The 13,438-nt window shown below is 33.5% G+C and overlaps 2 protein-coding genes across 3 annotated transcripts; one reads left to right on the forward strand and one right to left on the reverse strand.

The window, feature by feature from the left end:
• The first annotated feature begins 855 nt into the window (after positions 1-855).
• Positions 856-5,529, forward strand: LOC125861840 (pto-interacting protein 1). Of its 2 annotated transcripts, none has more exons than XM_049541725.1 (8): positions 856-1,013; positions 1,487-1,585; positions 2,319-2,569; positions 2,659-2,785; positions 4,152-4,425; positions 4,602-4,734; positions 4,831-4,917; positions 5,109-5,529. In XM_049541725.1, the coding sequence occupies exons 2-8, from the start codon at positions 1,504-1,506 to the stop codon at positions 5,217-5,219; spliced, it is 1,065 nt and encodes a 354-aa protein (XP_049397682.1). In that variant the 5' UTR covers positions 856-1,013; positions 1,487-1,503; the 3' UTR covers positions 5,220-5,529. The 2 variants fall into 2 exon arrangements, with proteins under 2 accessions (XP_049397682.1, XP_049397680.1); XM_049541723.1 differs by having other exon boundaries at positions 856-1,002.
• Positions 5,530-6,224: 695 nt separating this feature from the next.
• Positions 6,225-11,316, reverse strand: LOC125861839 (probable receptor-like protein kinase At5g18500). Its single transcript, XM_049541722.1, has 8 exons — positions 10,834-11,316; positions 8,752-9,403; positions 8,551-8,655; positions 7,775-7,897; positions 7,294-7,464; positions 7,040-7,169; positions 6,713-6,925; positions 6,225-6,636 (listed from the first exon to the last, which is right to left on the reverse strand). Exons 2-8 carry the CDS (start codon positions 9,390-9,392, stop codon positions 6,508-6,510), a joined length of 1,512 nt encoding a protein of 503 aa, XP_049397679.1. The 5' UTR covers positions 9,393-9,403; positions 10,834-11,316; the 3' UTR covers positions 6,225-6,507.
• Positions 11,317-13,438: the final 2,122 nt, after the last annotated feature.

A 13,438-nucleotide genomic window follows, 5' to 3' on the forward strand; every position in this document is an offset into this window, starting at 1 on the left:
TTTGAATTTGAATGCTTAAGAACTATTTAGGAGGAAATAACTCTAATATAATTATTTTCATACTCAAGCTTAAAATCTGTGATTTAATATGTGTTTTTGTTTGTATTAATGTAGAATTTGTGTTTCATTTCGTGTTTTTTACTAAACTTTTTTGTTATAAATTCATTTTTAAGTTTGTTTTTACTTGTTGAAAACTTTGTATATAAACAAAGTCATTCAAATTATTCTCACTTACAAAAATAACTCTTCAATCTTTCATTAGCAACCAATATGTTTTTTGTAAGAAAAAAAACTCTTTCTAACTTATGAGTTCTTGATTAACCACTCTATAAAATTCATTTTTAAATTTGAAAGATCATTTCTTATCACGATTTAACCTATTCTACACTAATACAATATGTTACATCATATTTTTCAAAAAAATATCTTTTATATGTACTTGATTAATCAATTTTATACCCTCTTCTATCTATATTTGATTATTTTTTTTACTTATTCAAAAATACTTATTTTCTTCTAAAAACTTGACTGAATACCTCAAATATCTAAATAAGATATTTTTTACAATAAATTAATCTTATGGCTAACATTAAAAAATGGAAGAGAAAAGTGTTATTCCATTCCATATGTACAGAAAACAGTGTGTACGCACACTTTTTATCATTCATGTCAGTGCATGTGTATAGAAAGATCAAGTCAAGGCCTAAAGGGTGGATGACAGAGACGCAACAACTAAGCCTAAACTATTTTTTTCATTTCGTTTATTTTTATTTGTTATATTTTATTTTTTAAAATATTAAATAATATAATATATTTTTTTAAAAAATTAATTAAATTGACTCTACGAGTAATAGTGAGCTAAGGGAATACTATTTATGACTAATAAAACCTATAATAAATATCACTTTTATCTTTGCGTATTGATTTGAGTTTTTTGATTATTCTCTTTCCTTTTGTTGCTCTTTCAGTTCACAGATCAAAACCCTCCACACTTTCAAGAAGGTTAGAATCTTGTAAGAACTTCTAATTTTAAAGCCCCTTTTTACTTTTTTGGGAAATTTGGGGTTGTTGAGCTGATTTTCTGTAATTTTGTGTCTATATCAATCATGGGGTTGTTCTAATTTTTCAGTTTTGTGGAAAAAAATGGAACCCCAGTTGAAAAGATTGTTCCTTTTTCAGCTACAAGTTTCAAGAAAAGAAAATATTGTTTTTTTTTTGTTTTTTCAAGATTATTTGCTGGGATTTCACTTGGTATGTTGTTGTTGTGAGATTTTTGTTAGAGTATGTGGATGTTATAATGTTTCTTGCTTTTACTAAATGTTACTCTTTCTTTTTTGATGTCATTAGCTTATACTGCACAGCTTTGTTGTGGATCAATAAGAATCTGGAAATGTGTGGTTGTTGTTATACTGCTGATTAATGGTGTTGTTTCCTTGTTTTGAGACAATTTTTGTGATTTTTTGACTGATTGAGTTGTATTTTGTAGATTTTGTTGATTGAGCTATGAGCTGCTTCAGTTGTTGTGATGATGATGATATGCACAGAGCTTCTGATAATGGGCCATTCATGGCACACAATTCAGCAGGTTAGTTTCCTCCTTATACCGGGAATCTCTTTCGATTGTTTACTTTCCGTTTTCTGGGGAATGGATCCAACTGTAGACGATTGATATAGCTAAACAAACTAGTTTGTGGTGGAGGCATAGCAGTAGTAGTTGTTGTTAGTTTTGGGTAAGGGAAAGGTTAGGGGAGTGGAGTTTGATTTCAGGACTTCATAGGCTTATGGTGAATACTTGAGCATTCTGGGTATCTATTTTGATTCTTTTTTTTTTTTGTTTTCCGGGGAATGGATCCAAATAGAGTGGAATGAATATAGACGATTGATATAGCTAAACAAACTAGTTTATGGTTGAGGCATAGTAGTTGTTGTTGCTAGTTAGTTTTGGGTAAGGGAAAGGTTAGGGGAGTGGAATTTGATTTCAGGACTATTAGGTTTATGGTGACTACTTGAGCATTCCGAATGGATTTTGTTGTTGAAATGGAAGAAATTCATGGAACGCCTAACTGGGGTATCAGTAAATTGGAAGCTCAAACATTTATTATGCTTGTATTTGATGTTTTCGTGGTCAGTTCCGGTTGAAGCCTTGTAAATTGATAAATGATCAAGTAAAAAGTTCAAGTCTTTCGTTGATTGCTTTGGGTTTTACCTATCATTTTAGACTCTTTTCTTCATCTAATGTCATGCTTTTGTTCATGGAACTTTTGTTTAGTCCATAATTTTTTATTTCAATCCTACCTAACTGGAGAACTTTTTTACAGGCAACAATGGAGGTCAGCATGCCACAGAAAGTGCACAAAGAGAGACACAGACTGTGAATATCCAGCCCATTGCTGTTCCTTCCATCGCTGTTGATGAGTTAAAGGATATCACTGATAACTTTGGTTCGAAAGCTTTGATAGGTGAGGGATCATATGGAAGGGTATACCATGGTGTTCTGAAAAGTGGACGTGCTGCAGCCATTAAAAAATTAGACTCGAGTAAGCAGCCTGATCGAGAATTTTTAGCTCAGGTTAGCTCCACCCTATTATCTTTCATTTGACTATGTTATATTGCACATAACCTTTGTAACCTTGCTGGATATGATGCATGCAATTGCAGGTCTCAATGGTCTCAAGACTAAAAGATGATAATGTGGTTGAATTACTCGGTTATTGTGTGGATGGCGGTTTTCGTGTGCTAGCCTATGAGTATGCACCGAATGGATCTCTTCATGACATCCTTCATGGTATGTGAACTATGCTATTGTCCGTACTGGAACCAAATGTTAATCTTATCCTTCTCATTGGTACTAAAACCTGTTGAGTCATCCATAATTCTTTGTGCATTTGGTTCCTCAAGCCATGATGAGTCAATTTTTAGCAAATTAAAAGAACCTGTCTCCGCAGCTTGTGTTCGGAAATTATTGTTATTCTATCCAACTATGTCAAAGTACATTTCAGACTCCACTTTAAGAACTTCATTAATGCACCATGCAGTGAATGCACCCTTAACTAGTGGTCAACACTGCTTCATCCCAAATTCTGAAGTTCCTTTCTAATGCATTATCTGACATGAAAAATGCTATAACTAAGAGTTAGTTTGCACCTAGATATCTTCATACGGCCTTGCTTATTAAGAACCATCAAATTCTTTTTCTTCTTTTCGCTTTTTGTTGTATATAATTCCCTTTGTAAAATATACCCCATCTCAATTCTCATTTAACATGGTTTGAATAAACACTCAAAATTAAGAAATTAGTTAGATTTCATATTCTTTTTTGAGAAGAGTTAGATTTCATATTCTTTTTTGAGAAGAGTTAGATTTCATATTCTGATGATGATAATATAAAAAAAGTATTTGAAGTTGTTAAGAGGAAAAGTATGTGTAATTGCTTTAAATTCAACTGGTAAATCGGATTGATCAAAGTCCAAAAGTTGTATAGAATGCTATGACTTGTAGATTTGTGTTATACATTGGGGCCTCACAGAATGGAATGTATATGCTAAAGTTAGGATAGAAGTATACAAGGTACCTAAAGTTAGAATATTACACCACAAGGTATGTATTCCAATGATAATGCACACAAAAAATCCCATAAGGGACTTTGATCCCTGATTTCATTTATAGACGGTGATGTTGCTGTTATGGAAAGGGAAAAATGTATTTATTAGCAATTTAGCATGTTGTATGTCAGTTGAACATTCAGTGAACCAGGATTTTATTTAGGTCCTTATTCATTTCATCTGTATTTTGCTATTTCTGGTATCTTTATGGATGTCTATTTTCGTCTGTATGTATGGCCAATTTGATAGAAGAGAATTGGAACTTCCCGTTGATATTTATTTTTTCTGTGCATGGCCAATCATGCTTTCTTTACAAGCTTTTTTAACAACTCTTGATGGTGGTAGTCTCAGCAAGTAGATGTGTTAATGTGTATCATGGTTACTGCTAAAACATCGTTATGGGTGCGTATAATGAGGATGGATAAAGATAATGTCAATCTTAAGAGTGCTTGGACTGGGAATTATACTTTTGGGTGCTCTCTTCAATTTTTCTGTAATATATTTTGTTATTTGCAGCAAAATGCATAATTTTCCAGTTTGTGATTGTAGGAAGAAAAGGTGTGAAAGGTGCACAGCCAGGTCCAGTATTGTCATGGGCTCAACGAGTTAAAATTGCGGTTGGGGCTGCAAAAGGACTGGAGTACTTGCATGAAAAAGCGCAGCCTCATATCATTCATCGTGATATTAAGTCTAGCAACATTTTACTCTTTGATGACGATGTTGCTAAAATCGCAGATTTTGATTTATCAAATCAAGCCCCTGATATGGCAGCACGTCTTCATTCCACCCGTGTTCTTGGGACCTTTGGTTATCATGCACCAGAGTGAGTCCCTTTCTGAATGTATAATACAAATAAGCACATGCTTGGCTAACATTTTCTTAGTTGATCTTCCCAATGACTGATCTAATATTCAACTGAAAGCAATGTTAGGCTTTCATACCCGATTATAGTTCACTTTTATTCTGATGACCTACCCCATCATCACTTTTGAGTTGCAGATATGCAATGACTGGTCAGTTGAGTTCAAAGAGTGATGTTTATAGCTTTGGCGTTGTGCTCCTGGAACTACTTACTGGCCGTAAACCTGTTGATCATACTTTGCCACGTGGGCAACAGAGTCTTGTAACTTGGGTATAGCCTTCTAGATTCTCAAATACTCTTATCTAATTCACCATTATTGGATAATTCTCTTGATTTGTAATCAATGTTATTCACTGTTGTAAACAGGCAACGCCAAGACTTAGTGAAGATAAAGTGAAGCAGTGTGTTGATGCTAGATTAAATACAGATTACCCTCCGAAGGCAATTGCAAAGGTACGTGCACTCAAAACGAAGAATTTTCTTGCCTAATGAAATAAGATTCATGTCTCGTCTCCTCAAGTATGTTAATTAGTAACCAAAAGGAGCGTCTGAATAAGTGTAAGGATCAAATATTTCTTTGTATTCAATCATTTCTGCTTGATTTTCATCAGCTCCATTTTCTTACATCTGCCATGCTGAAACAGATGGCTGCAGTTGCCGCCTTGTGCGTGCAATATGAAGCTGACTTCCGGCCAAACATGAGCATTGTTGTAAAGGCTCTTCAGCCTCTGTTGCCTCGGCCTGTACCAAGTTAAACATCAAGCTTGTGAATTTTCTCCTTACCCCAGCCTTTACGTCATGAAATGAGAAAGATTGATATTGATATTGACATTGGTACGAGTCACAAGAGGATCGTGAATTTGTGATACTGGTGCTCACCTGGACAACTACTCCACAACAATGTCACCTCCACCGCCTTTTTTTTTCTTCCTGTCGATTGAATGCCAAAGAAATTGTATATTCGCTGTAATGGAAATTGCTTTGCAGATTGATTTTCATGGATTTGTGTTGAGATTTTGAAATTCTACCAAGCCACAGTTATATTAGTAGATTGTAGAAGTTGTAGTTTTTGTTGTTACTGCTTTCATTTCCATTTTCCTTTTTTCAAATTGTAGCTTTTGTATCAAAAACATCTCTATCTCTACAAGGTAGGGGTAAGGATTGTGTACACTCTATCCTCCCTTGATCCCACCGTTGTAGTTTGGTTTTGGCCTACAATGGGTTCCTCTTGAACTGCATTTCATTTCTTGGAAAGACAATTAGAGTCTATTGATGCTGAGATTATACTTACCATCCAACTTGCAATGATGTTTGGTATGAAAAGGCCACAAAGTTTGCAGGAATATTTTACCATTGGCAAGAAGAAAGGTAACAACATTTATGAAATAGGAAAAGTTTCATTGTCATCCCACAAGTTTTTGTTTAGTGGAAAGAGTTCAACTCGTCTGTTGAAAACAACCTCCCTACCTCCACAAAGAGGGATTTCACTAGGTATGTTGTTGGAAAGAGTGTAACATGTGATGTGCAGATTAGACACATGACACACTTTTAAACTCTTTCGCGAACAAAAGCCTTGTATTTAAGCCAAGAAAGGTAGAGGAACAAATTCATTGTTTATCGAGTTTCGAACCATGCACCAGTACATTTTCCATAATCATTGTTTCTTTTGCAACAATTCTTGAACATTCATCAAGTGCTGAAGTTATTACAGCCCAAGAAAATAGAACAAAAACTAATGGTTTTCTTCATAAACAATCACAAAATGAAACCTTTTACATCTCTTTTGCTAAAAGGGCATGTCAAGTTGTCAACTATCTATACATTACCCATATCTGTAAAGAACACAGAGTCAAAAATGAGGAATTTTTATATACTAACTCAATGACTCTGACTTTCATACACACAAAAAATGATTATCTCAAACATCTATTAGCATATTATAAGACATACCAAATGGAAGAAACTATATATATGTATTTATATATGGCTCTTTTTTGTGCCATTTCAATCATTTCAGCTCACTGTAACTTTTGTAGTTCAAGTTTATGCATTTGTTCGATGATCACTTCTAGTTTTCGTCATCAAAATTGGTCTATCACTGCTATCTGTAGATTTCCGATTATGAGATTCTGTGTCTACAGCACCTGCCTGATTCTTTCTCCGTCTCCGTCCCTAGAAGACCAACAAGTTAAGATTATACACAACTTTCCAACCAAATAACTAAGAAAATATTTGGTTAGTATATCACCTCTCGTGGTATAGGATATTCCTCAGATTCAAGCATTCGAACGACTTGACTCATTGTTGGCCTCTTATCTGAATCTGGATCAAGACATCTTAAAGTAGTCAATAGAGCTCGTTTAAGGGCGGTTGTGGAAGGCCTTGTCTCGATTGTTGGATCGACTACTTCTTCCGAGCGTTTGCTGCCAACCATCATCTTGAGCCAGTCAACAAGATTCACCTGTATACACCAAATAAAAGGCATATCATCACAATAATTACAATGGTTGATGAAGTTGCTGAAAACCATGGAGATCAATGTTTAAATACTAATAATAACATTGGAAGAGCATACCTCGGGAGCAGGGCGACCATAATCCACAGGATCTCTTCCAGTGATGGCTTCCAGAAGCACAACACCGTAGCTGTACACATCACTCTTTTCATTCAGTAGACCACTATTTGCATACTCAGGAGCTACATATCTGTTGTGAGGAAGTTAGCCAAACATAGGGAGGCATTTAGCGATGACTAAAGAAGGATATTCGACTAACACGAGGTGTAGAAAGAGAATAAGCTCATCCAAGATAGCTTTATAAATGTACTTACCCGAAGGTGCCCATAACTCTGGTTGTAATGTGACTCTTCCCTGCACCTAGCAACTTGGCCAGGCCAAAATCAGAAATCTTTGCATTGAAGTCATCATCTATCAATATGTTGCTTGACTTGATGTCACGATGCACCACCTTGGGCTCAATTGCCTCGTGTAAATATGCAAGACTACAAGTATAAAAAAACATTTATAAGAGAACAAAAAAAGTACTCCTTCCATCCCAATTTAAGTGTCTTACTTTCCTTTTTATCCCGTCCCAAAAAGAATGCCTCTTTCTACATTTAGTAAGTTTTCCAATTCCAACATTCTACATGGATCATTAAGACCACAGGATTCAAAGGACCACACTTAAGACCACAAGATTCAAAAGTCTCCCTTTGGTTCCAAACTCCGTGCTCAGTCAAGCTAAGACACCTAAATTGGAACGGTGGGAGTATGAGATAGTAAATGCTAAGTTGAAGATAGAAGAAAACTCACGCTTTAGCAGTGCCAAGGAGAATCTTCATCCGTGCTTCCCATGTAAGATATCCATGCTGTTGCATAGCTCCATGTAGCCACTGCTCTAAATTCCCATTGTTTACGCACTCGTAAACCAGTAACCTGAATAAAACAAGGATCACCATACAAAGTGGCATCTGAAGTGTTAATACTGAAAAACTATCTCCACTTATTGACACAAGATAAAATATGTCTCTTAGCAACATGAAGAAAAGAGTACCAGAAGCCTTTCTCCTTTCATGTTGTACTAAAGAAGGTAAGCCTAACATATTAGCCAAAACTAAAGAATATAATCCAACATCAGCCACGAGAGAGGATGGTGGAATATCGATTTTCCTGCTCCATAATATCACATGAAAAACTTATCCTTTCCTTCCTTATTTCCTAAACCGGGAGATGAGGATTGAATCTCAAGTTTCAACTAAAAAGTGCAGTTACACTGCTAGATAGTACTCCCTCCGTTTCAATTTGTTTGTTTTACTTTCCTTTTTAATCCATTTAAAAAGAATGTCTCTTTTCCTTTTTGACAACTCTTTAATTTTTCAACTTCATACGTGGCATGTTTAAGACCATAAGATTAAAGGACAATTTGGTACATTCTATTTATCTTTAATTCAAGACCAGGAGATTCAGAAGTTCTTTTTACTTAATAGGTGCCAAGTTAAAACCAGACAAATAAATTGAAACAGAGGGAGTAAGTTACTACTGTCTATATGATGTAATGAAGAGAAACAAAAGAGTTTTGAAAAGTGTACCTGTGAGTTCCTTCAATACAGTAGCCCAAAAGTCTAACCAAATTCTTATGTCGGACATGACCGATGGCCTCAACTTCCACTTGAAATTCTTTCTCTGCTTGTCCTCTATAGATGAAGGACCTCATAAGTCAAATATTTTTATATATATGCAAGTGAGGAGACTAATTATTGAAGTAACAATATAAGACTATCAAAACTTACAAATTATTCAATAGCTTTTTAACAGCAACTTCAGTTCCGTTAATCAGCTGTCCCCGGTAAACAATGCCATAACCACCCTCTCCAATGATGTTATCCTTAGCAAACTTGTTGGTTGCAGTTTCAAGGTCCCTCAGAGTAAACCAATGGCCCCAACCTAGGTGAGAGAACTCAGGCAAACCAGAGAGAGGGGACGGGACATTCGCAGGATGTGAAGGATGATTTACTGTTCCGGCAACTCCCTTTTCCCCGGACTCAAATGTTCCGTCTTTGTCTAAATAATTAAATGAACCTGATTGACTATTAATGTCAAAATCTTTCATCTTGTCAATATTTGAATGTGCCAAAAGCTTATCGGAATCTTTCTCACAGTATGTGTCTTGAAATGCAAGGGGATTCCTATAGTGGCTCCCATAGTTGCTTGCTGAGTTTTGATCAACTCTTATTTCTTTGCACACAGAAGGAATTTTACTTATGGGTAGTGTATCATGAGATTTTCTTGATCTTTTACGAGAAGAACAAAACGGCAGCAGCAAAAGAATTACCACAATAAAAAGTCCAACAAAGATGGCTAATAAAACCCACACCTTGAGATGAAATATATGAGTTTTCTTAGACAGTTCGAAATTAAGGTCAGATGCCATCTTATTGAAACCTGCAAAATCGAAGATACGAAAATCAAAAACCAAAAAAGAAGAAGAAAAACATAAAGGCAAACAGCTCCAAATTGAACTAGCATTCATGCATTTCAATCAACAATGCCTCAATTTCAAACATATTTGGTTCTATTCGGCATATTTCGTTCATATACTAGTAAATAATTAGTCTTTTAAGGTAAACTCAAGATCTTCTTGACTAGAGGTTCTCAAAATATCACACTTATTCCTATACTAACAACCAGACTAATATACAAAGCCCTTTAAATGTAACAACAACCAGTCTTTAATCACAAGTAGTTGGCATTGCCTATCATGTATCTTATACTCCCTCCGTTACAATTTCTTTGATCTACTTTCATTTTTAGTTCATTTAAAAAAGAATGACCCTTTCCCCTTTTTTAGCAACTCTTTAATTTCAAGTTTCCACGCAACATGTTTAAGACCACAAAATTAAAGGGCATTTTGATACATTTGACATATTTTTAATTTAAAACCACAAGATTCAAAATCAGGAGACGATCAAAGTTTCAGACACACCAGCAGAGGAAATGCATTCAATAAATAGATCTCCATTTAATTATCCGATAACTACCTAAGTCGTAGGAAGTAAATAAGAGGAGGGCACGAGGTCAATCAATCAACTATCTTTGAATCCAAAATTATTTGAAAGCTGCTATGTGTATCCTCTGTATCAATTCCAGTACATAGAGGATTCTCACTGTAGTTAGATTATGTTTACACTGACATCAATATGCCACATCGGGTTTTACAAGCTCGGACAAGGGCAGAGTTATGAGAGAAAAAGAGAATGATATTAATTCCATTTAGGAAGCAGAAAGAAATATTATACTTAACTGAATAGGGAAATAAGACCAACTTCAGGAAAAGATTCAAACTTCCAATGCTAAATCAAGTGTTCAAGCTCACAGAAACACATGAATGTACAAAAGATTCAAACTTTCAATGCCAAATTAAATGCTAAAGCTCACATAAACAGATAAAATGTACAAAAGATTCAAACTTTCAAAGCTAAACCAACTGTTCAAGCTCACAGAATCACATAAAATGTACAAAAGACTTAAACTTCCAATGCTAAGACACAAAAAATGTTCAAAGATTCAAACTTTACACTACAATCAATATACCACAAAGGTAGGTAAGGATTATTACAATAAATGCATGCAGATTATATAGTTCTTCAATGTAGAAGAAATCAAAGTCAAAGATTCAAACTTTCAATGCTAAATCAAGTGTTCAAGCTTACAAAATCACATTAAATGTACAAAAGATTCAAACTTTCAATGCTAAATCAAGTGTTCAACCTCACAAAATCACATTAAATGTACAAAAGATTCAATCTTTCAATGCTAAATCAAGTATTCAAGCTCAAGCAACACATTAAATGTACAAAAGATTCAATCTTTACCTATTTATGATGAGATCCCACAAGTAGAAGTAAGCCTCTACCAACACTACACACAACCTCTACTCACTACAATGAAGAAAAATCCAAACCCCAGATCTCTTATACTCCTAAAATCTCCAAACCCCATTTGGGAAATGAAGCCATTTTCAAATCAAGAATCCCATTTCTCAAATATGCAAAAATACCAAGAAAACAAAAAAAGAGGGACCCTTTTAGAAATGGGAAAATAGACCTTCCTTAATTCAAGCATATGCCAAAAGGAAACCTTCCTTTGAAGTAAAAGGCAAAGAGAAATCTCAACAAAGAAAACATGAAATCTTGGGATGGAAATGTGGGGTTATTATCAGTGTTTGGTAATGCTTTGCTATACAGTAAAACAGAAGCATGAAAAAAAAAAAGTTTGCTTTTTGGCTCAAAATGATTTTGAAATTGTCTACTAATGAATGTGATTGATTATCAAGAATCTCTCAAATTAATACTGGAGACAAAGTAATTGGAGTACCAGACTTACAGTGCTCTGCAAATGCAGCTTCCTGTCTCTTGGGATATATATATTAGTAGTATTATAATGGTTCTCCATCTCATTTTACGTGACATCGTTACTTTCGAAATTTATGGTCTAAAACAAAAAAATTAAATAATTTATGTTGTTATAAATCATATCTTTCCAATCTAAGTCTCATATTTTCTTTTATGGTTTATCTAATTTTACATACAAAATGACAGGTTTAAGATCATAAGATTTAAATTTAATTTTATTAATTTTATTTTTAAAATTTTATATCAGATTAAACTAAGATACTTAAATTGGGACGGGGAGAGAGTATAATGAANCTGTGTGTCATTTCTAAAGTGGACAACTAAAAAGGGACGGAGGGAGTATATATTAGTAGTATTATAATGGTTCTCCGTCTCAATTTACGTGACATCGTTACTTTCGAAATTTATGGTCTAAAACAAAAAAATTAAATAATTTATGTTGTTATAAATCATATCTTTCCAATCTAAGTCTCATATTTTCTTTTATGGTTTATCTAATTTTACATACAAAATGACAGGTTTAAGATCATAAGATTTAAATTTAATTTTATTAATTTTATTTTTAAAATTTTATATCAGATTAAACTAAGATACTTAAATTGGGACGGGGAGAGAGTATAATGAATAATTGGCTAGTGAGTCAAACATAAAATAAAGTTGATGTAGTTACAAATATTATTAAGAAAAGAAAAGAGGGTTAGTGGGTATTAATAATTAAAATTAGATGTAATGAAGAGTGGAAAGGGACAGGCAATGATGCAATTTGAATGAAATTTATTGAGACACATTAGTATAATAATGATAATAATAATAATATTATAATTACACTTTTGATCCCTCAAAATAGTGGTGAATTATGACTTTGGTCTTTATAATATTAAACTTAAGTTCATTTAATCTTCAACTAATTGAAATATGTGTTTCTTCCCTTTATATAAGAATTATATAATTATAATATATGTCATATCTAGAGTAGTTGTAGAATAATATCACCCATAAATATAGAGTAATCACATAATTTAATATAATATATAGATAATTACTAATAGTTTAGCATTTAATAAGTTGTTAAATTTGAAAAGATTCATAATGGATAGCTAATTTTAGAATGAATTTATCTTATATTCGTTGGAATAAAATCGTTGAATAAATTATTCTCGAATTGTATGTAATTTTTATCCCATATGCAAACAACGAACTGACAACATCACCGCAATCCAAACATTTCATCTGAACATTCAATCGATAGGAGCGAGTGATGTACAAAAGATTAGGATATAATCAACACAATCTAATGACTCGCCCTTACTAGAAATTCCTCATTAAAGACTAATAATAAATCTCAAAATAACTTATTTTCCGACCAAACTGCCCCTTATAGTTAATGTCCTTATAAGTAGGTAGTACTATAAACAATGGACACACCCAGGCCTTCTCAACTGTCAATCTCTTTGATTTCTTAAAAAAATCATGAAAATTGTGAATTTCCATATTTGCATTTATTAATTATTTTGATTGTTTAAATGTGGGGTTAGCAAGTCAAAAAAGAAAAATTAAATAAGACTTGGACGGTTGTTGAATGTCTTTTTAGAAAAAATATTATATGTCGACCAAATTTAATATTTTGACGGTGGCAATACCAATCTATTTTATGACTATTATTTAAAACTAAAGTATTTGTCAATTTATAAATTATAAAATTATGATAAAAATTAATTAACAAATTCTCATATCGTGTTTATTTATATTTGTTGTAGAAATAATTGTCTATTCAATGGCGAAAGTATTATCTTGAACTAACACTCACTACATCAAAGATCTTTAGCGAAAATTAATTAATGATAATAGCTCAATAGCCCCTAAATATGCATTTTTAACGACAATTAGCACTCTTTGTATATGTCCATAAAGCCTTTAGCGACGCTGAATGTAATGACATTTAACTAATGTTGGTCAAGACTTTAGCATTCTTTATTAATGTGTCTATTTATTGCCACTTAAAGTTATTTTTGTTGTAGTGACCAACACTGACACTGAAAACGAAAGATAAGAAAGTGGTCAGATT

Source organism: Solanum stenotomum, chromosome 4 (assembly GCF_019186545.1).
Source record: "Solanum stenotomum isolate F172 chromosome 4, ASM1918654v1, whole genome shotgun sequence".
In the NCBI taxonomy this organism is placed as follows: domain Eukaryota; kingdom Viridiplantae; phylum Streptophyta; class Magnoliopsida; order Solanales; family Solanaceae; genus Solanum; species Solanum stenotomum.

Coding starts and splice junctions, on each gene's coding strand:
- LOC125861840 (XM_049541725.1), top strand. CDS start 1,504: ATGAGCTGCTTCAGTTGTTGTGATGATGATGATATGCACAGAGCTTCT. Junction 1,586..2,318: donor CATGGCACACAATTCAGCAG/GTTAGTTTCCTC, acceptor ACTTTTTTACAG/GCAACAATGGAGGTCAGCAT. Junction 4,918..5,108: donor CTCCGAAGGCAATTGCAAAG/GTACGTGCACTC, acceptor ATGCTGAAACAG/ATGGCTGCAGTTGCCGCCTT.
- LOC125861839 (XM_049541722.1), bottom strand. CDS start 9,392: ATGGCATCTGACCTTAATTTCGAACTGTCTAAGAAAACTCATATATTT. Junction 7,465..7,774: donor CTCCTTGGCACTGCTAAAGC/GTGAGTTTTCTT, acceptor TTATACTTGTAG/TCTTGCATATTTACACGAGG. Junction 7,170..7,293: donor AGAGTTATGGGCACCTTCGG/GTAAGTACATTT, acceptor TCCTCACAACAG/ATATGTAGCTCCTGAGTATG.